The sequence below is a fragment of the Salmo salar genome, chromosome ssa09 (genome assembly GCF_905237065.1).
Source record: "Salmo salar chromosome ssa09, Ssal_v3.1, whole genome shotgun sequence".
Lineage (NCBI taxonomy): Eukaryota > Metazoa > Chordata > Actinopteri > Salmoniformes > Salmonidae > Salmo > Salmo salar.
In genome coordinates, this window is record NC_059450.1 from 64,146,407 (window position 1) to 64,170,441 (window position 24,035).

At 40.4% G+C, this 24,035-nt stretch overlaps 1 protein-coding gene across 1 annotated transcript in view; it reads right to left on the minus strand.

Annotated features, from left to right (window-relative positions):
- Positions 1 to 23,626, minus strand: part of LOC106611612 (gamma-aminobutyric acid receptor subunit alpha-2) — a 61,618-nt gene extending 37,992 nt beyond the window's left edge. Inside the window, exons 1-6 of the mRNA XM_014212000.2 lie at positions 23,324 to 23,626; positions 22,732 to 22,821; positions 19,769 to 19,884; positions 8,798 to 8,865; positions 5,560 to 5,780; positions 4,605 to 4,687 (exon numbers count right to left, since the gene is read on the minus strand). Coding sequence (XP_014067475.1) covers positions 4,605 to 4,687; positions 5,560 to 5,780; positions 8,798 to 8,865; positions 19,769 to 19,884; positions 22,732 to 22,802 — 559 coding nt within the window. The 5' untranslated portion in view covers positions 22,803 to 22,821; positions 23,324 to 23,626. The remainder of the gene's footprint in view (positions 1 to 4,604; positions 4,688 to 5,559; positions 5,781 to 8,797; positions 8,866 to 19,768; positions 19,885 to 22,731; positions 22,822 to 23,323) is intronic.
- Positions 23,627 to 24,035: the final 409 nt, after the last annotated feature.

Here is a 24,035-nt window from a genome sequence, read left to right on the forward strand (position 1 = left end):
ATCGAAACGATTCAACACCCTCAGCGGTTATGCAATGATTATTGCTGTAACTGGTGGAAGTTTGTAGCAGCAGAAACCAAATCTATTCTTATCCTTGTGTCTTTCCTGGTCTTGATTCTCCTGTTTTGTTTGTTATGGTGTGGGATTTTATAAAGGGTTTAGGCTCAAATCAAATGAAGTAAAGAAATGATATTCTGCCTCTTGGAAATGACAAAATGTGATGGTGTTGTTGACATGGAGGAGAGCGAGGAGCAGCGCTGAATGACACCAAAAACAAAGGTCACAGTGGTGATTAATTCAAAGCTGGTGGCCGCAACTACAGTACCAGTCAAAAGTTTGGACACACCTACAGTACTCATTGCAAGGATTTTCTTTATTTTGACTATTTTCTACATTGTACAATAATAGTGAAGACATCAAAACTATGAAATAACACATATGGAATCATGTAGTAACCAAACAAGTGTTAAACAAATCAAAATATATTTTCTATTCGAGATTCTTCAAAGTAGCCACCCTTTGCCTTGATGACAGCATTGCACACGCTTAGCATTCTCTCAACCAGCTTCATGAGGTAGTCACCTGGAATGCATTCCAGGTAACAGGTGTGCCTTGTTAAAAGTGAATTTGTGGAATTTCTTTCCTTCTTAATGTGTTTGAGCCAATCAGTTGTGTTGTGACAAGGTATGGATGGTATACAGAAGATAGCCCTATTTTATAAAAGACCAAGTCCATATTATGGCAAGAACAGCTCAAATAAGCAAAGAGAAACAACAGTCCATTACTACCTTAAGACATGAAGGTCAGTCAATACAAAAAATGTCAAGAACTTTGAAAGTTTCTTCAAGTGCAGTCGCAAAAAACATCAAGCGCTATGATGAAACTGGCTCACAAGGACCGCCACAGGAAAGGAAGACCCAGAGTTACCACTACTGCAGCGGATATGTTCATTAGAGTTAACTGCACCTCAGATTGCAGCCCAAATAAATGCTTCACAGAGATCAAGTAACAGACACATCTCAACATCAACTGTTCAGAGGAGACTGCGTGAATCACGCCTTCATGGTCTAATTGCTGCAAAGAAACCACTACTAAAGGACACCAATAATAAGAAGAGACTTGCTTGGGCCAAGAAACACGAGCACTGGACATTAGAACGGTAAAAATCTGTCCTTTGGTCTGATGAGTCCAATTTTAGATTTTTGGTTCCAACCGCCGTGTCTTTGTAGGTGAACGGATGATCTCCGCATGCTGGTGATCATCCATTCTGGTGACACTGTCAGTGATTTATTTAGAATTCAAGGCAGACTTAACCAGCATGGCTACCACAGCATTCTGCAGCTATACGCCATCCCATCTGGTTTGCACTAGGTGGGACTGTCATTTGTTTTTCTACAGGATAATGACCCAACACACTTTCAGGCTGTGTAAGGGCTATTTGACCAAGAAGGAGAGTGATGGAGTGCTGCTTCAGATGACCTGGCCTCCACATTCACCCAACCTCAACCCAACTGAGATGGTTTGGGATGAGTTGGACCGCAGAATGAAGAAAAAGCAGCCAACAAGTGCTCCGCATATGTGGGAACTCCTTCAAGACTGTTGGAAAAGCATTCCAGGTGAAGCTAGTTGAGATAATGCCAAGATTGTGCAAAGTTGCTACTTTGAAGAATCTCAAATATAAAATATATTTTGATTTGTTTAACATTTTTGGTTACTACATGATTCCATATGTGTTATTTCATAGTTTTGATGTCTTCACTATTATTCTACAATGTAGACAATAGTATAAAGAAAGAAAACCCTGCAATGAGTAGGTGTGTCCAAACTTTTGACTGGTACTGTACATTTATGCTATTGATTTGAAATTCTGCAGGATCAAATCTCTTGAGATGCATCATCTCGTTTTCAAGTGTCCAAATGAAAAACACTAAACAAAAAAAACTATACTTAGTAACAAGAATAATATGGCAACTACTGTCTAATAATTATACAAATGAAATAATCATAATAAAAAAACTACAAATAGGCCTACAACTAATAAAAATACTGCTACAACTACTGATACAACTAATAAAATGAACTACTTATATACTGTATACATACATATATTCATACCCCTTGACTTATTCCACATTTTGTTGTGTCTCACCCATCGGCATACAATACCCCACTTATTGACATTGAAATCTCATTTACAGAAGTATTCACAACACTGAGTCAACACATGTTCGAATCACCTTTGGCAGCGATTACAGCTGTGAGTCTTTCTGGGTAAGTCTAAGAGCTTTGCGCGTCTGAATTGTACAATATTTGCACATTATTCTTTTTAAAATTCTTCAAGCTCTGTCAAGTTGGTTGTTGATCATTGCTAGTCAGCCATTTTCAAGTCTTGCCATAGATTTTCAAGCCAATTTAAGTCAAAACTGTAACTCGGTCACTCGGGGAACATTCAAAGTCATCTTGGTAATATAACGAGTGCGCTGAGAGTCGGGAAGCAAGTACAGGGAGTGAGTGTTTTAATAAATAAACAAAACAATAAACACGAAACACAAACAACGCAACGACATGAGTCAATAACACCTGAGGAAAGAACCAAGGGGAGTGACAGATATAGGTGTAAGGTTCTGCTTTTCTTTTCTTAGTCAACCTTGTGTTCTTTTTCTTTGTGTTCTTGAACGTAGCCCTGTTTCTTTGTGTTCTGGAACATAGCCCTGTCTTTCATTTTTGTTCATTAATTTCACCTGTGTTCGTTTCACACCTGGTCTCATCCGCTCCCTATTTAGTTCAGTTCTTTTTGTTTGTATGGTTGTGGGGTATTGTTTTCTGTAATGAATGCTCAGGGAGAAAAAGGTGTAGATTCACGCGCAGAGCGTGGCAGATGTTTATTAAGCCTTTGCAGAAGGCAGAAATCGTGGTCACAGGCAGGCAATGGTCAAACACAGGTAGGTAGTCAAAAACAAACATACCTCACAACCATAAAAAAAACCCAGAAAGAACTGAATAAGGAGCTGATGAGACCAGGTGTGAAACGAACACAGGTGAAATCAATGAACAAAAATGAAAGACAGGGCTAAGTTCAAGAACGCAAAAAAAAAAAACACAAGGTTGACTAAGAAAAGAAAAGCTGAACCTTACAATAGGGAAGATAATCAAGGAGGTGATGGAGTCCAGGTGAGTGTCATGAGGCTCTGGGGCGCTTGACGATGGTGACAGGTGTGCGGGATAATCAGCAGCCTGATGACCTAGAGGCTGGAGAGGGAGTATACGTGACAGGTAAGCTACTCCAGTCTATATTTGGCCATGTGTTTTAAGTTATTGTCCTGCTGAAAGGTGAATTTGTCTCCTAGTGTCTATTGGAAAGTAGACTGAACCAGGTTTTCCTTTAGGATTTTGCCTGTGCTTAGCTCTATTCCATTTGTTTTTATCCTAAAAAACAAATTAGTCTTTGCCGATGACAAGCATATCCTTAACATGATACAGCCACAAAAATATGGAGTGGGACATAAAGTTATTTTCTTTATCACATTTTTTTGCAGTTTTACTTTAGTGTCTTATTGCAAACATTTGGAATATTTTTGTATTCTGTACAGGCTTCCTTCTTTTCACTTGGTCATTGAGATTAGTATTGTGAAGTAACTACAATGTTGTTGACCCATCCTCGGCTTTCTCCTATCACGGCCATTAAACTCTGTTTTAACTGTTTTAATGTCACCATTGGCGGTGAAATCCTTGAGCGATTTCATTTCTCTCCAGCAACTGAGTTAGGAAGGACGCCTGTATCTTTGTAGTGACTAGGTGTATTGATACACCATCTAAAGTGTAATGAATAACTTCACCATGCTCAAAGGGACATTCAATGTTTTCTTTTTTTCTACCATCTACCAATAGGTGACCTTCTTTGTTAGTCATTGCAATTGTTTGAAATTCACTGCTCGACTGAGGGACCTTACAATTATTTGTATATGTGGAGTACAGAGATGAGGTAGCCATTCAAACACTATTTTTGAACACAGAATGAGTCCAACTTATTATTTAACTTAAGCAATTGTTTACTCCTGAACTTATTTAGGTTTTCCATAACAAAGGGGTTGAATACTTATTGACTCAAGATATTTCAGCTTTACATTTTTTATTAATTTGTAAACATTTCTAAAAACACAATTCCACTTTGACATTATTGAGGTATTGTGTGTAGGCCAGTGACACAAAATCTAAATTGAATCCATTTTAAATTTAGGCTGTTACACAACAAAGTGTGGAAAAGTTAAGGGGTGTAAATACATTCGGAAGGCTCTGTATTATCCATAGGAGGATGCTTTTGGATTTCTAGTTTTAGTTTTACTGGTGTTTCTTAATTTTCTGTAGGACTCCCAATCAATTGGATCTTTAGTTCTACGGTACTTAGCACAGGCTTTATCCCTTTCTCTCAACAGATCTATTAAGTCAGACCTGGCAACATATGACACATGACCTATTGAGCAACTCCAACTAGACATTTGATTCCTGCATGCATTTCAAATCACACTTCCTTTTCATGAGAGTCATACCCTGCCGCCCTCAGTGACCCTGTGTGTCTCTGCACTTGTCAATCATGCATTACTCACAGCTGCCAAACTTCAGGGGACATGAGTGGAAGTCCATGGGGAAATCTTCCAGATGCATAGGACACTCCGCGTGAACCGTCAACCTAGATACAACACACGCGGGGCACAATGCGTCACTGTAACATCCAAAAACACACGCACATTCGTGCCGACCAAACTGTGCAGGCATACACCCTTTTCACTTTGTTATTTTCTGCACTGTTCCATCAAATACGGTTGATGTGAACCAGTATGCAATAGTTACGGCTATTACATCGTGTTTGGTAGTGTCAGAATGAACAACCAATGGAGTTGTACAAAACAAGCATGAGAGCCTCTTTTTAATCTAAACTAAGGTGCAATCAGTAATAAACCAGAGTTGATGGAAACCAAAGCTATAGAGATAGAGAATGCTTATAGGGCACACATACTATGAGCATCCCCCAGATTTATAGTGGGCTATTTCTGAAATATATTGCACTGTGTGCAGTGGAGATGCTCTCTATCTATATCAGTTCCAGCCTAAAGGACCTGACAATGCTCTTTTCCTAAGTGATTCCATTCAAATGGCCTCTGACTGGGCAATGCTTTCATCTGTATTCTACAGGGACTCACTTGTCAAAATAATGTCCCCCGTCATTGGCACTGAGTGAGTCAAATATCGCAATAAATAACATAATTATTGATTTAGGGGGGTTACTGCGGCAAAGGGAGGCGTACACTGAGACTGGTTCGATGAGGAGAAACAAGGGGATACGTGCTACATGCAATGTGTGTCATGCATTCAAATGAAATTTGTTTGGGTTGAGGGTGACGTTGGGGGAGACTGGGTACGGTGGTCATACTTTTGACTGTGTGTTTTGGTTCCACATAAATTGAAAGAACAAGCTAAACCTGCTACAGTAATAATATTTCATTCAACTTCATTAATAATTTCTAACACTAATTCAAATAGTTTGGTTTGAGCTGTACTTGCCTCATGGTGTAAAGTAAGGTGCCGTCGTCTTGAATCCTCAGTAGTTTATTGGGCATGGTCATGTTGTGAGCTACCGACTTCTTCCCGTTATGGAAGAACGTGTCCGGAGTCCATATTTTACTGGCCATCAAGTTGTTCAGCCGCAGTATGTCCATTGGCCCGTCGAATTTCAACCTCTCGTCTTTCCAGCTTTGCCGGAAGAACACGTCTATCGTGTATTCCTGTGGGCAGAAGTAACATTGTTGTTGTCAACAATCAGCAATCATCCACAGGTGACGATTACAGACAATAAAACCCTGAACCGTAAGTTCACTTAAAAAAAAGATATATATAAAAATGTTTTATTGCAAATTATTTCTGCACTGTGAATATGAACCTTGCACCTTCACCTAAAAATGGCACAATATCTTCTGTTGTACCAACTGCCTTTCTGAACCTTCCTTAGCTGTCAGTCCATACTATATTACAATTGCCCTGAAAGTTTGCCTAGCCGTTTGTGTTGGGCCAGTAACCTTAATATCACTGGTTCAAATCCCCGAGCCGACGAGGTGAAAAATCTGTCGATGTGCCCTTGAGCAAGGGGTCTGTTAAATTATTCAAATGTAAACGGATAAATCACAAGCAGCACCTAGTGAGAGGCTGTGAAAACAGCCTGTAATGAAGCTTAGGTGGATGGCACCCTTTCTCTCTGTCTTATCCCCTCCAGACAATGCAGCCCCTATAACATCCATTACTGACTCACTGCTCCTCCTGCATACACTTGGGCCTGCCATTAATCCACACCGAATGGGAGTTTTATGTTTTTTCTTTAGAGCGGAGCAGCCTATACAAGGTGAGGTCCCTGGTGTTAGTGCCATGTACCTATCCTGCTTATCCAACCCCACTACTTGATCTAGCAGCCCTGGAGAAGTGGCGCCATGAGATACAGTGCTGATGTAGAACAATCTCTCTCTCTCTCTCCTCCTGCTTCTCCCTTCATTCTCCAAAGGATGCCTGGCTTGTTACAGCCTCCGGGGCAAAGGGTATTGAAAGAGGTGTGCATGTGTGCTTACTAGCTGTGTTCAAAATCATATGAGCTGGAATGAAAAACATGCCTTAGGTGTGAGCACATCACAGCTTATGAGACCACATGGGCAATGAAAACAGTCAATTCATCATTTTACCTTCAGCCACTAGCGATTTGATGGCAACAACAGATAACAATATTCTGTGCTTTATCAAAGTAGATTTGCACCTCATGTAGTCCACTGGACTCAGTATGGAAATCCCAAAGATTGCTATGTGGCGTTATCAATCATGTCTACAAGCTACCATCAACCATGCACACATTAAACGATCATACTGATCGTCTCCCTAGGTGTTTAAGGCATGGCTTTGCATCAAGACGATCGTACACATCTTAAGTTAACGCTCCTTACCACGACATGGGACACACTCGCCTAGTGAATACTTAATGGAAACTTATGCCTAATGTATAGGTTGCTTTTAGGGGTGATAGGTTTTGAATTCTGCATTGCTCTTCAAATATCATAATTGTTTCATAGATAACAGTTGATTCGTAGTTGTTGGAGCCAATTTGGGTGCATCTTATATTACGGTAATATTCAGGCAATTACACTCCCGGCCACACAGACAACATATACAGAACAAACACACAGGCCAAAACGGCTCCTACAATAATGTTCATTTAAAAAATGGCTCATGTGGGATATTGCCATTTTTAAAATGGGACTGTGAGTGTGGAATGAAAAATCGGTGTGTGTATTTTCTTGAATACAAGCCCAAGATAAATGAAGAAGTGACTTGAATAACGAGTCGATTTTTTTGTAATTTTTTTTATAATTCATAAGACAAAACTGTTGAAGGAATAGGCACGGCTCCGAGTGGAAAAAGAGAACACATCTCTCTCTATAGTAAGACTGCTAAAGGTGTTGCCGTGAAGAGAAAACGATGTATAGGGATGAGCTCCAGGGAAGAAGAAAGAAGGGACAATTCTGCCTTTGAAAAGAAACTAAGAAAACAACATCAAAAGAAGAGAATGAAAGGAGTCCAGACAGTGAAATAGCACTCAGGATGAAGAAGGGTAGAACAATGTAGCAAAGGTAGCAACACAATGGGAATAAATCACATGTGCGCCTTATCGCTCCTTTTCTCTCTCCCTCATTCTTCCAGAACCTGACTTAAACATGTCCCTTGAACAGTGAAATTGAATAGGGGATGCAAGCTGGAGCATTGGCTACAGAGATCTTAAGTCTGCTGTGGAGGAAAGCGAAGGGGAAAGATTTTGAGGTTTTGAAAGGTAACAAGGTGTGATGCCTAGCCAGAGAAGAGAAAGAGAGGAGCGGATGGATTGTCCGGGGGAAGAGAGAGGGAGAGAGGGGTCTCTTGGCTATGTTTGAAGCCAGGGCCCTTTGAAGACGATCAGGGGAGCCCTAATCTTAAGGCGTCAGTGTTAGGGGGGGCTTTGGTGCTCCACTAGAGCCAGGCAAAGCTGCTTGGAACAAACACCAGGGTCCTATTCATTTGGCACCAAACTGAAGAAAATGGACGGAAACAGAAAGGGGCAAATGGAATCCATCCAATGAGAAATGCTTGTTTTCATTTTCAGTTGCAAAATGTTTTGATATGGTGTGCCCTAATGAATACGACCAGGACTAAGAGATCCAAATAAGCGACAGAAAGGAAAATGGTGCAGAATGGTGTCATGGTTTTGCAACAAAACAGTAAACAAAATACCTGAAATGGCAAAATCAGAATTGGGTTTTTCTACGTTCTTGTGTAGTAATTAAGAGCTCTGTTGTGTGGTACCATGGCTTCGGTGGTGTTTTACAATAAAGAAACGTAAGTGTTTACCTCAAACCATTCTTACAACAGTATAATATTATAGTAAAACACCACAGAAACAATTTATAAGAACCAATTTGGTCCATTCCTGTCATATCTTGTTTATCATAATTGTGTTGTCATGGTAATAAATTGCAGAGATTTCTACATAGTGGTACATTTAATGTGGTCAGGTTAAACTAATTTCCCTACATGCTTGCTTCACACTATAGGGTAGACCAAAACTGTACTGTGCTGGCCTGCATACTTTTCCATTCACATTGCCCATTCCAGCACAGTTACAGCAACTATGGTGAATGTGTAACCAGCCCAGCCCAGTACAGCTTGGCTTGGTTCAGCCTAGTTTGGCTCAGTGTGGTAACAGGGTACTTGTAAGATTAGAATGTGGTCTCACCATGTCTGTATCTGAAACTGGGCCAAAGCTGGTGACGTAGACATTGGTATTCACCTCTGTTACACGATCTGAAAAACATAATAACAGGGAGGATTAAAATAGAACAAACGAAGGCGGATCACGAGACCATTTCTTCCTCGCTGAACATGAATAAACAGATCTATTACTAGACACTTCAGTATGAATTACCGAAGCTCATATTTTGAGTGGCACTTCCCTGCGTTGCAGTAAAACAACACTTCAATTTTTACTCCTAACGACACCATCCTGTCAGGCCTACCTCTGTTCAGAGCTAGAGAAAACAGCACACACATTTTTGGTTTCTCTCCTGGGCACCTCTTTCATTAAGTTAATCTCTTATACGCTTGGGTAATTTCTTAAAAAAGCTTTCAGGCTTTTCAAGTATCCTCTGCTGCACACACACAGCAACTCACACACAGTAACTCACACAGACACTAACTCGTGTATTCTAAAGAGGTTCTCATTAGCCTAAAATAAAGTGCTCTCATGCAAGGCGACTCGGCGAGCGAGAGCAGGCCCAGTACGCTCACCGCGCTCTGTTCACTGCGTTTGCTGACAAATGACACAGAGACGTGTAATGGATATGCTTATTATTTATGAACTAGTACATATCGAGAGGAACAGACGGCTCGTTGGGTAATGTGTGCAATACATTTAGCAATACATACACTGGATTGCACTATAAAATAGGTGTTTAAAAAGGTCCAATGCAGCCATTTTGATCTCAATATCAAATTATTTCTGGGTAACAATTAAGTACCTCACTATGATAGTTTTCAATTAAAATGGCCAAAAAGAAAGAAAAACTGCTTAGCAAAGAGCAATTTCTCCAGGAATAGTTTAGCTAGGACTGTCTAAGCGGGGAGGGGAAAATGTGAAATGAGCTGTTATTGGCAGAGAGGTTGGAAACTCTCTTCTTTTTGGTCTATCAACACATTTACAGCATGGTGATGTCACCATGGAAGGCCAAAACTCCATTGCACAAATTGTTTGGTCAATAGGCTGTTGGTCAACCGAGATTTCTTTAGTCGAGCAGTAGCAAAAACATATATAATAATCATGGTGTACAAGACAGCTGTCTGATTCACACCTGTCTGAGAGGACTGATTGGTGTTGAGTACAATGCAGCTGAGGCAGCAGCGGAGTTAGGAGACGAAAACAGCACTTGAATCAATTGTCTAAGAAAAGTGAGAAGAGAGAGAAACTCCAACTTCACTAGGTCTATAATCAATAGCCTAACTGTTAAATGTGCCTGGCTTTATAAATCATCCATGTACTGTACACAGTTGAAGTCGGAAGTTTACATACACCTTAGCCAAATACATTTAAACTCAGTTTTCCACAATTCCTGACATTTAATCCGAGTAAAAATTCCCTGTTTTAGGTCAGTTAGGATCACCACTTAATTTAAGAATTTGAAATGTCGGAATAATAGTAGAGAGTGATCTATTTCAGCTTTTATTTCTTTCATCACATTCCCAGTGGGTCAGAAGTTTACATACACTCAATTAGTATTTGGTAGCATTGCCTTTAAATGGTTGAACTTGGGTCAAACGTTTCAGGTAGCCTTCCACAAGCTTCCCACAATAAGTTGGTTGAATTTTGGCCCATTCCTCCTGACAGAGCTGGTGTAACTGAGTCAGGTTTGTAGGCCTCCTTGCTCGCACATGCTTTTTCAGTTCTGCCCACACGTTTTCTATAGGATTGAGGTCAGGGCGTTGTGCTGGCCACTCCAATACCTTGACTTGGTTGTCCTTCAGCCATTTTGCCACAACTTTGGAAGTATGCTTGGGGTCATTGTCCATTTGGAAGACCCATTTGCGACCAAGCTTTGACTTCCTGACTGATGTCTTGAGATGTTTCTTCAATATATCCACATAATTTTCCTTGCTCATGATGCCATCTATTTTGTGAAGTGCACCAGTCCCACCTGCAGCAAAGCACCCCCACAACATGAAGCACCCCCGTGCTTCATGGTTGGGATGTTGTTCTTCGGCTTGCAAGCCTCCCCCTTTTTCCTCCAAATATATCAATGGTCATTATGGCCAAACAGTTCTATTTTTGTTTCATCAGACCAGAGGACATTTCTCCAAAAAGTACGATCGTGGTCCCCATGTGCAGTTGCAAACCGTAGTCTGGATTTTTTTATGGCGGTTTTGGAACAGTGGCTTCTTCCTTGCAGAGCGGCCTTTCAGGTTATGTCGATATAGGACTCATTTTACTGTGGATATAGATATTTTTGCACCTGTTTCCTCCAACATCTTCACAAGGTCCTTTGCTGTTGTTCTGGGATTGATTTGCACTTTTAGCGCCAAAGTACATTCACCTCTAGGAGACAGAACACATCTCCTTCCTGAGCAGTATGACGGCTGCATGGTCCCATGGTGTTTATACTTGTGTACTATTGTTTGCACAGATGAACGTGGTACCTTCAGGCGTTTGGAAATTGCTCCCAAGCATGAACCAGACTTGTGGAGGTCTACAATTTGTTTTCTGAGGTCTTGGCTGATTTCTTTAGATTTTCCCATGATGTCAAGCAAAGAGGCACTGAGTTTGAAGGTAGGCCTTGAAATACATCCACAGGAACACCTCCAATTTGCTCAAATGATGTCAAGTAGCCTATCAGAAGCTTCTAAAGCCATGACATCTTTTTCTGGAATTTTCCAAGCTGCTTAAAGGCACAGTCAACTTAGTGTATGTAAACTTCTGACCCACTGGAATTGTGATACAGTGAATTATAAGTGAAATAATCTGTCGGTATACCATTGTTGGAAAAATGACTTATGTCATTCACAAAGTAGATGTCCTAACCGACGGGCCAAAACTATAGTTTCTTAACAAGAAATGTGTGTAGTGGTTGAAAAACAAGTTTTAATGACTCCAACCTAAGTGTATGTAAACTTCCGACTTCAACTGTATCTACAGAAATAAGACAGATCCTGCTTCTGTTGCCCGTTTGAGTGTTTGTTTTAATACCCTACTGATTCTGTGAGCACCAAGCCTCATGCAACCACATGTCGGATAAACAACTTCACAAATTCGTCTGTTTCTAATCTAATCTTTGCTATGCTGTAATAACAGCTTTACATTTTTTTGTGTTAGACCAGCCTCTCTGGTATTATTTATATTTTAATTTATTGTTGTTTACACTATTCCAAATTGTCCATTTTTTTATATATATTTTTTTATAATAATAATCCTCCCTTTTCCTTGATCTCCTTATTATTATTATTATTATAATGATCATCATTATAACAATAAGTAATGTCGTTATCATTAGTATGCTCTGTATGGTATCCTTGTATAACCACCATTGAGCTGTAGGCCTAAGAGCGCATCCTGTTTAGTCTTAATACCGTAACTTACTATATTTCAATACTTACAGTATATAGGCTACTGTATCAATCAATCATTTTAGTTCATGTCATCACACAGTATGAGTCATTCATGATTTTAAATGCAATCAAGCGTTTTTGTTTTAAAATAAAATAACAAAGCGACCATTGAATAATTAGCGTAAACAATAAATAGGCCTAAACCATTCCACTTCGGAAATTGCATTCACAAATGAATGCAACTTTATTTGGTCTTTGCTGTAATAAAGGCTTTACAAAAATACGTTACAACAGACACTCTGGTACGCTTATAATATATTTATTGTTATTTACATTGTTTCAAACAGTTATATTGTAATCTAAGAGCAACTGTTTGGCACACATAATATGCACACAGCACTTGCTCCTTACCTTCTTTTTCTTGATCTCCAGAATTTTCCACAACTAATCAAATTTATTCCACACATCTGACTTCCCCTTTACCTCCTGAGCAACCAGTAAGCATTCCCCTGTTTCAAGTTTATTTGTCACGTCCTCTGCATCCATTTTGCTGTCACGTGTAATTGTTCAGAGTTTGTTATAACCAATTTATTGATGCAATTACAGGAATGATTTTCGAAAAAAAATGGTGGATTTCGGGAACATAACTTTTCAGTCAGAAATGGCTGTAATTATGTTGCAGCTTCAGCAACACGGAATGCGTGATACACCCTGTTGATGTTCTGTGGTGTTCTCTGAAGCAGGGATGAGAGAGAGGCCGAGTGCTAGTCACACAGTCACTCGCTGTCTTTTTTTTAACACAGCGCAGCAAGTCTGAGCCAGGCTCGGCACAATCAAATCAATTGCGGTCATCAGTCCGGGCTCTGGCTGGGCCACTCAAGGACATTCAGAGATTTGTCCCGAAGCCACTACTGCGTTGTCTTGGCTGTGTACTTAGGGTCGTTGTCCTGTTGGAAGGTGAACCTTCACCCCAGTCTGAGGTCATGAGAGCTCTGGAGCAGGTTTTCTTCAAGGAGCTCTCTGTACTTTGCTTCGTTCATCTTTGTCTCGATCCAGACTAGTCTTCCAGTCCCTGCCGATGATAAACATCCCCACAGCATGATTTTGCCACCACCATGCTTCACCATAGGTATTTGTTTTTACTTAACCTTTATTTAACAAGGCAAGTCTTAAGAACAAATTCGTATTTTACAATGACGGCCTGCCCACCCCTAACCCGGATGACACTGGGGCAATTGTGCGCCGCCCTATGGGACCCCCGATCACGGCCAGTTGTGATACAGCCCGGGATCTAACCAGGGTCTGTAGTGATGCTTCTAGCACACAGAGATGCAATGCCTTAGAACGCTACGCCACTCGGGTGCCAGGTTTCCTCCAGACGTGACGCTTGGCATTCAGGCCAAAGAGTTCAATATCGGTTTCATCAGACCAGAGAATCTTGTTTCTAATGGTCTGAGAGTCTTTAGGTGCCTTTTGGTAAACTCCAAGCGGACTGTCATGTGCCTTTTAATGAGGAGTGGCTTCCGTTTGGCCACTCTACCACAAAGGCCTGATTGGTGGAATTCTGCAGAGATAGTTTTCCTGGAAGGTTCTTCCATCTCCACAGAGGAACTCTAGAGCTCTATCAGAGTGACCATGGGTCCTTGGTCACCTCCCTGACCAAGGCCCTTCTCCCCCGATTGCTCAGTTTGGCTGGCCGGCCAGCTCTAGGAAGTGTCTTGGTGGTTCCAAACTTCTTCCATTTAAGAATGATGGAGGCCACTGTGTTCTTGGGGACCTTAAATGCTGCAGAAATGTTTTGGTACCCTTCCCCAGAACAGTGCCTCGACACAATCCTGTCTCGGAGCTCTACGGACAATTCATTCGACCTCATGGCTTGGTTTTTGCTCTGACATGCACTGTCAACTGCGGGACCTTATATGGACAGGCGTGCCTTTCCAAATCATGTCCAATCAATTGAATTTACCACAGGTGAACTCCAATCAAGTTGTAGAAACACATCAAGGATGATCAATGAAAAAAGGAGCTCAATATCGAGTCTCATAGCAAAGGGTCTGAATACTTATGTAAATAAGGTATATCTGTTTTACATTTTTTATAAATTTGCAAAAATTCCAAAAAATGTTTTCACTTTGTCATTATGGGGTATTGTGTTTAAATTGCTGAGGAGTTTTTTTTTTTTTATGTAACCAAGTTTAGAATACGGCTGTAATGTAACAAAATGTGGAAAAAGTCAAAGGGTCTGAATACTTTCCGAATGCATATGTGTGGATGAAAACACCTTGTTGTGTGCAGACTCACACTAGATGAATAAATACACTAGATATGTAGAAATGTTAAATATGACTCCACTGACAGTGACCCTGATGTAGCCCATTCTAATGCACTGTTTTAATGTGAGACCTTTACAATACAATAATACCATGTTTTAACCTGTGGATAGAGATCCTATAATACACTGCTCTATGATTCTATGGTCAAGCCTACAGTCAATAACACCATAGAACTAAATCATGAAAAAAAATAGCAGCAGCCTGTTCATAGTTAATGGAAAAGTAAACCAAATCATGAAGAAAAAAAATTACTGTTACGTACAAATAATGTATACTTCATACAAAGGAGCGGAGGCCCTTGAGGACAAATCACTTATTTATTATTTAGAAAAGAATCCAGAAAAAAATGTACTGAGTTACGTAGAAAATGATGCATACTTAGTACAAAGAAGTGGCTCTTGGGGATAAATCACTTCTTTTATTATTTAGAAAAGAAACCAGAGTGCATTTGAAGCCTGAGGATGTCAGGCCACTTTTATTTATAGCATCAAGTAATGTAGGTTCCCTTCTTCAGCTCAGATGGACCAAAGCGAGTGGTCTTGTCAAGTTCCCTTAGCTTGTCATTTATATGCGTTTAGACTTCCGACCGAGCTATCAAATGTCTAACTAAACTACAGTAAACAAGCAAACTCAATATATGAGTGCACTATTTATAGTTCAATACAAAAACCGTATATATAAAGTGAGATATTGTTCCTTCAATTAACGTGGAACATGGCTATGTGAGACAGAGAGTTCAAGAAATACAGCACAGATAAAGGGGGTGACAATCACACCCGGTCTCCACTTTTTTATATGAAGCACAACAACATTTACAAGAAAGCATGTATATGACCTGCCCGCAAGGCAAACTTACATATCCTCCAATACCTAATATACTGTAGCTGCTCTAAATGACATGAATAGTCTCTCAACACTGTACTGAAAAGGAGGAAAAACGCGCATTAGTTAGGAGCGTCAGGAAATCAAGAGTTTCCCTAGGTGCACATGTGTTGGGGTTGGTGCGTTTCTGACCCTCGTATAGACCAGTCAACAGCTACGCCTGGTTAAACAATCAGACTGGAAACCCAGAAGATTAAAGGTGCAGGTTTGCAGGTTATTCTGCCGCTGCTGCTTCTGCTGCTGGGTTGTGTAGTTCTCAAATAAAGACAACAACAGAACACACATGCAGTTTCTGTTTAAACAATTGGTGATGAAGTTGTTTTGGCTAGGGGGTATGGTACATTTGAAAGAAAACCTGGACACAAAGCAAAGAGAACTCTTGGGGGGAAACTCTAGGGGGAAAATGCAATGCACTTTCTAAAAACAAAAGTGAAGACCGACACTATTAATATGCAACACAAAAATATTCTGTTATTCATCGGAAGTCAAATGCGTCTCTGGCATCTAACATTTGTCGAACAGATGGCAAAACAAATGCAGCATAGGCATCAAATAGTACTTTCTTCATAAGCCACTAAATTTTGGGTTGCAGAAGTCTGCGGATGATTCAGTACCTCTAGGCATGGAGAATTGTTTTTTTTTTCCATAGAGAAAGTATGTCAGTGCTTCTATACCATACTGCCATCCAGGCAACCCTTTCCCCAAGCCAAAAACAAAGACTATCACCCATATGGCAGATACTAGTTTTGAGCTGATGGCCCCCTGAATCTCAACTTAAATGTAAAATGGCACCAGATTCTGTGGGAGGCCCGTGCTCTGGGGCCACCTGGAAATGAGACAGGATGGATAGAGGATGGAGCAATGGAGGGAGAGGTGGGTGGATGGTGGAGGGAGGAAGAGGCATCTTCTCATGATGGAAGGAGATTCTTTCATAGCCATACAATGAAGACGCTTCGACAAATAATTGTATGAATCGTAGTGGTACGATCTCACAAAGACACTACACTTCAAGCGAGGACTATTCGGCACTATCATACCACTTCTTCTCAGTGCTTCTAAATATCACATTTGATTGTAAAAAAAATTGATTTTCTTTCTCCAGGTCAGTTGCTACTAATCCATCCCATAATCCTCCATCATTGATTCATGGGCTGTGCTGTTTATCATCATCACACCATTATGTCAGTAATACCTTCTTTTACTGGACCTAGACTAGCCAATTAAACTAAACTCCAGGAATTTACAATGGATTTGAGCGGCGCCTAGTGTGGGCGAACTGGAGCTCCGATGTCACATAATATAAACATCAGTGCCAACAGAATAGCCCATAACTACACACATTGTTCTATGTAATTGCGGGCTATTCTTGGGTGCTGAAATCAGCCGTTTTTGATAAAAAAGCTCAAGTCCGCCCACACTAGTCGCCAATCAGCTATATCGTAAATCGTGGAGTCGAGTTTAGTCGGCTAGACCTAGGCACACATTCACCTTCAGCTCGATCAATACTTTCCTCTAGAGGGCAACATAATCATTAGGCGGAGGTTTATGCTGACCAAGTGTTTATCCTTTTATGAGCTTGTTAAAGGCTAGAACACACGCACATACTCAGACGCGTGCAGGCGCGCACACACATTGACCCACACGTACGCATGCACACACACAGGGTAAAGTGTCAAGGCGGTGAAAGATCACTCCAGTGTCTAGCTAGCCACTAGCCCTATACGGAGTTCTTTGCTGGTACATGGAAAGAACCTGTGGGGGTGGTGGTCAGCAATGAGATGTCTGATACTGTACATCAACCAATATCCATGATGATGCCTGAGGGCCGGTGTTCCATCACATAACGCTTCCCCCGTCAGAACGCGTCCCCCCCCCCCCCCCACCCCCACAGATCTCAGATTGGCAGAGTGAGATTTTGGCACTAAACTGTGAGAATACACCTCAATCAATTTCAAAAACTGAAGGAGCAGCATGTTCAACCAATTTAGTTACTGTGGTTAGATGGATAGATAGCTATGAAACATGAACCATTTGTGATTTCATGCACAAATTATACAAAACATGGATGTAGCAGCATCACCACAAGTATTCAGGAGCATGGTAGCAGGTTACTGGTATCTCGGTTGACATTAGCAATGTTGAAATGTGGACATTACATGTTGTCGTACCTCTAAAGAGAGAGCCGTCAAACGTCTGGTGAGTCTGAGTGTCCTAAATGCATTACTAAAACCACCTCAATCAAACAAGTATGTCATAAATGTTTGTTGAAATTCATGTACGTCAGAGTTGGTGGTTTGTGTCTTTTTATTCATCTTTTTTTATTTATGTTGGGCATTATGTCCCAGCCAATGTCATGTCTAGTTTAGTGGATCCATGTCTGTGAAATGTTAAGTCTATTTTCGATTGTCTAAAGAAACTACAATCACCATTCAGATATCATTGCTAAAATTGCAGTGAAAGCTAACGAGACTGAGAGAATAATGAGGTAAACACATCCCCAGTCCAGGCCAGAGCAGACGATGACGTCTGATATTGATGATGGATGTGTGCTGGGTCGGGGTCCAATGTCAAAGTGCACAGGTCAAAGTTTACTGAGGAGGAGGACTGAAAGCAACCAAGGTTATTCCGACAGATACAACTATAAATCAAGGGTTAAGACATAATGGGCCAAAATGACGGGCAGGTGATTTGCCCTATTTGCGCAGGAGAACAGAATTGACAAACAAATAATGAGAATGCTATACTGTACAGACTGTATGTCCACCTCAGACAGACAGAAATATATATGTTAAGGACCCAAGTGCAGATTATATATCATAAATCAAAATACTCTCCTCAATTCTCATCAGCTTTTAATTGTTATTACAGCTAATGGTCAAACCAAAGTATATTCGATGATAGCACATTCTGTGTAGGTTTACTGTACAACCCATTTATAAATTTGGCTTGCTACACCAACGCAAAACTACTTGTCATTCTGTGCAATACAATTTCCTCACCGTTTTAAAATGCCCCAGTGATTCCCATTTAGTTTATTGGATAATATCCTTGATCTACACCTAGTACTAAAATATAGTTTATGATCTGTTGTCACATTTACAGAATTGAGTTGATGGTTGCTGGGTGTGTAGATGAATATAGAATGTCTTAATGGGTTTGAGCATGGTGCCGACGTCAAGGGTTGAGGGTTTGATTCTGAATTCAGGAGCTTTGGATGCCTACCAATACGAGTTTGGAGGATAAGGAGCATATCTACCATCATCAAATCAACGCCCATTCATTTCTGATTGGATATATTCTCCTATTTCCAGGCATAAGGGTAATCACAGATTGATGGAGTGGACTGCGCTGATCTCTCCTTTTTTAAAGCGTGTCTTTGTGTCTACTGAAGGTTCCTAAATAGACCGTCCTGCCACACCACGGAGGGTCACTTGTTTTCCCAGGTGCTAGTGTGCTAGTGCAGCAAATAGCCCGCTTGATAAGGCGCCAGCCAATATCTTGATACTGTGGATTGAAAACAGCTGTAATATAACAGGGCAGTTTCCTAATAAAGTGTTAAGGGAACCTTTTTCTCTGTATGGTAGTGGTCTGTAGCTGAACTACCTTGTGTTATTGTGTACTGCAACAATTACAGTATTCACATGCTGTTGCCTCTGGGGAAAAGCTATTGAAACGTTGTCTCCTGCTGACTAGACGACACTACCTTTACTAAACAGGACTGCATACCAAATGACACCCTATTCAATTTATTGTAGACTACTTTTGACCAGGGCCTATAGGGCTCTGGTCAAAAGTAGTGCACTGTGCAGAGAATAGGATGCCATTTGGGACACAGATTTATACTGAGGATTTGGAATAACAAGCTCACTGATGACCGATATGTTCATGTGGTTTCATGTGCAGCACCACTAAATGTCATGAGAAAATATTGCCTGAACTGCGTTTCGCTGCTCCACACAAATTTAAGCTGCACTCTACACGATTTATGGTTGCACTATCTTTCACATTACAAGACACAAGTAGAAGCATTGCTGGCAGTATTTGTTCTGCATGCTGACTGTGAGGAATATGAAATACTGTGAGGAATACTTCCACTAAGATTCACTGAACCTGACAGGAAAACGAATCAAATGAAGCCAACAGAGTTAGTCATCACAATCTGTGATGTGAATTTATACCATGTGTTTCTAAAATGTTTGTCCACAAACTGGAATCGTATTCATAAAGTGTTTCAGAGAAGTGCAGATCTATGATCAGGTCACCCCTGTCCATATAATCTGTTCTTTATTATGTCAAATATAAAACTAATCCTAGATCAGCACTCATACTCTGAGACCCTTTATGAATACAGGCCTAAGCTTGTTTTGTCATGGAAAATGAAGCCAAGAGAGATTCCTTACCCCCAAGGCCGGGTCGAAGGCGATTATCATAGCCATCTAGAAGTCTGTCGAGGATCCGTGTGAAGAGAGTGATGTTGTTCTTGAAGGCATCTGTTGTAGGATCAGCAATGACTGGCCTTGGAGACAGACAAGAGTGTCAGATTGACAAGGCCTTTGCACAGTTATTCCAGAGGGAATGAAAGAGAGAAGATCAAGAAAAAAAGGTAATAGAACACACACACACATCTCCCCCTTTCTCAAGCATTCTCCCAGATGACCCATTTCAATGCTGAACATTTGTGTGCCATCTGATCTTGGAGCAAAAACACAATTTAATATACAAATGTGACCCATTTCCGGGAAGCCAGGCATATGACGCACGTCAGTACTTTACAGGAGAGGCTTCTGTAGGTAATACTTTGCCAAAAAAATGCATTTCGATTTGTATTTTATTTTAAACGACTTCTGGAACATGTGAGCTTTCATGTACGTTAATACAAACTTGTACACCATCTGTAAATATGAATAAAATTGTAAAATTACGAGCCTAGTTGGTTTAGCCACATAAAAAAAGTCAGGAACCTTCCCGCTAGCCATGATTGGCTGAGATAATGGATGGGCTGGACATGCCCAGAGATGAGTTTGGATTGGTCTGCCATGTAGCTGACTTCTGTTTATAACATGAGTTGCTCAGTGTGTGTAGATAATCCTCGCTACCAAGGCTTTAAAAAAATATATATATATAACGTTAACCATGGAAAGCTGCGAAAGTGTTACTACTGCTCTCAACAACATTGCTGCCCTAAATTTTGCAGGCACCATTGACAAAGATCAGTGGGAAAAAAAGTTATGACTTCCTGCACACGGTGTGAACCGGAGTAACTTGACACAACGTGCCAAACAAGCGCTCATACATGTGTACAGGTAAGAGTCTAGCTACATTTTCAGACATCACAAGTTTGACATTTTTTCTGAAAGTTGTTTTCATTGCAAGTTAAAGTATACTGTTAGCTAGCTATAGAATGTTTGCTTGCTGGCTCGCTAGCTAATGTTACATGTATGATCAGTGTAGTAATATTTTTTTTATCTCAGATATTGATTTGCATTTCTAGTTATAGCCTAATGTTAGCTAGCTAGCTAACATTGAACCTAGTTGGTTAGCTTTAGCTACCTGCAGATTCATACTACAGCGTTTCATGCATGGTGGCTAGCTATGGCAATATGTTTGTACTGTAGCTATGGGTTGAGATTATGGCTAATTGATTAGCTCGCTAGCTACATGTCTAAAAAAAATACTCCACGTCGCCAGATGGTTAGATGACCCACCAAGTTAGCCACGTGTACAGGGATGATTACGGCCATCTATTGTATTTCATGAACATGTCTAGACAATAGTCACCCATCCACTTAGCTAGATGTGGCTGGTGGGGGTTATAGAGTTTATTTCACATGACCCATCAATTTAGACAAGTGTGTCTGGGTAAGCATCATCTAACAATTATACAATATTTTTATCTGCACACGTTCTATTTTTTTTATATTTTTACTATGCAAATATGCACGTAACCATTTCACTGTACTGTTTCACCTTCTGCATCATGTGCATGTGACAAATAAACAATTTTATTTGATGTACTTTGTGTTTACCAGAGACCCTAATGTGAAAAACAACATGACCTGCACCAAAGTCAGATTAGGATATAGGCCAAGGACTAGTTAAAGGGTATTTTTACAACTACTTTTTGCTACTACTTTCACCACTTCTAGTCTTGAGATCTTTGGCTGTTTAATACACTACCTTACTCACTTTGTTTAGCACATGGCCTCACTAAGTCTTAAGAGGGTCTGAACGATGCTGAATAGATGTAGACAAACAAGAGCTCTCCATTAGATGTACCAAAACATTCAAGGCACATTTTCTCAAGTGAGTTTACAAGTTTATCAGCTTTCAAACCAGAATTCGTTTCCCATTGTTCCTCAACTGTAGTGTGTGATATACAATTTTGTAGTTCGGAGTCTCTACTTTTATCCAATGTAAAAAAATAAAAAATATCATTTAAAATGTTGCAACTGTACATAAAACCGAATTGAGGTTGTGGGTCACAAATGTCATCGGATTCATGAATCCAATAAGCGGAAGAGGCGTGTTTGAATGAAATGCACGTGTTTGATATTGATCATTTATTGGTTAATCAATTGACTGACATTGGTTTCTTGATTTGATTTGTGTGCTAATATCAGTCCACAAGCTATATTCGTGAACGCTGTTGGCACAGTGAGTCAAGCGCAACGTGCCAAAAATATTGCAACCACGAGACTTCCTAGTCCATTTGAGAATTACACTACGTGACTACGATATGCTGTCACAAAATAAAGCGCATGCCCCAATATGTGTAGATTACAAGCATGTTTATTTGTGGAGAAACTGTATAGGCTGTAGGCTACTGATACGGTACAATGGTCATACAGTACAAGGTCCCACTTTACGAAGTGTCCCAATATGTAGTTACATCGGTAAAATGGAGAACTGAGTGATCACACGGAATGTCATTCCTTGAGCATTGAAATGAAGTGCTATTTGCGTGTTCGTGACCCACGCTCTGATGATAAACATATTTTACAGAGTGTGGCTATAGCGATGAGCACTTCTCCATGGCATCATGAAAAGTGGCTATACTTCATCGCCACCCATAGGAACCTAATCCGATAATTACCCCCACTTCATTGATTTCAAAAAGACCCCCGTGTCGACAAAAGCCTGCTGTTCACTATCCTAAATACATAGGCTATACCTATAAAGTAGGCTACTAAAGCACGTCGAATCCCAACATTGTGTTATTGTAGTCTACAAAACTAAAGGAATACGATTAGGAAAAAATATGAATTCAATTACAAACTCTAGTGGTACGCTATACGTTCAGTTTTACTTTGTAATGTGACAAAACATAATTGATACATTTTTATTATTCAAGGTAACGACTTACCTCGTTTGCCAGACGACCGTCAACGAGAGGCAGATGAACAGACAGTGAAAAATGTAGTCTCTATTCCTCATAGCTGCATGTAGCCTACACCTACACAGCAGGGAAGACAATAATGAATGGAGGTCTATTTCTAGGTCTATTTGTACGGGAATTAATTCAAATTGCCAACTCAGAATGAACTCAGAGAATAAATACCCAGAAAGGCCTACAGTACTACTGGAAATACATCATTTGGACCCGCAGAGGAAAAACGTACATTACATTAATATTTACATCATGTTTTCTAGGGGGACTGCAATTAGTATTGATTGACACATAACATGCCTGTGTTGAATGATAATTCATTTCCACTGCCTAACAGAACATTTAGCGTGTAGTGGTGAACGAGTTCAAAAGCGCAGTGAACGAGTTCAACCACAGATCTGAAATCCCTTGCTTCTGTGCAGAAATGTTTGAGGGATATCCCCACTGAGATAAACTCTACATGATATCTAGGCTAGGCTACTCCTGGCTACTTATCGGCGGAGACAGACAGGAACTGTATCAAATCATTCTCATCACAAAACGACTTTTCATCAGCGAGGAGACTCACCTGGAATGCAGGGTGTAGCCTAATTGAAGCAATTATCAGCACAGAAATGGAGCCAGATGTGAAAGTTGAACCCAGTGGAACCACTACGGTGTACTGTCAAGATGGAATAAGCGTGCACGCGTATAACAAGAGCGAGCCTTATAAATTCAAAACACCAATAATTACAGTTGTGGCTAATTATGCACTTAATGTCTTTATCCTTTCCTTGACATCACTGACGTTCCGCGTCTAACATTTTCCCATTCTGTTTCCATTTCAGTTTAGCTGCTGAAAAGGAAGAACACACGCTCCGAGCCGCGACAATCTCCCCCCCTCTCTCTCTCTCTCTCTCTCTCTCGCACACACACGCACACACACACACACACACACACACACACACACACACACACACACACACACACACACACACACACACACTAAACTACATGGTTAAAGACGGAAATAACGGGTCCTAAAGATAGTTAGTTGTATCCACTCAATGTTTTTAAACAGATGTAACAATTTTGCAATGAACACATGTAATTAGTCGGCTAAAGTTGAGGAATATTTGCTTATACATTTAAAATGAACATTACCGTAATCTTCATCTAATGGCATAATACTGTGTTATCTGTAATAATACCGGGTTATTGTATACACTGCATGGCATTTTGTTCATTCTTTAGAGCTCTAAGAAAGATTACACCACAGTTGTAGGCCAGCTGTAACCACT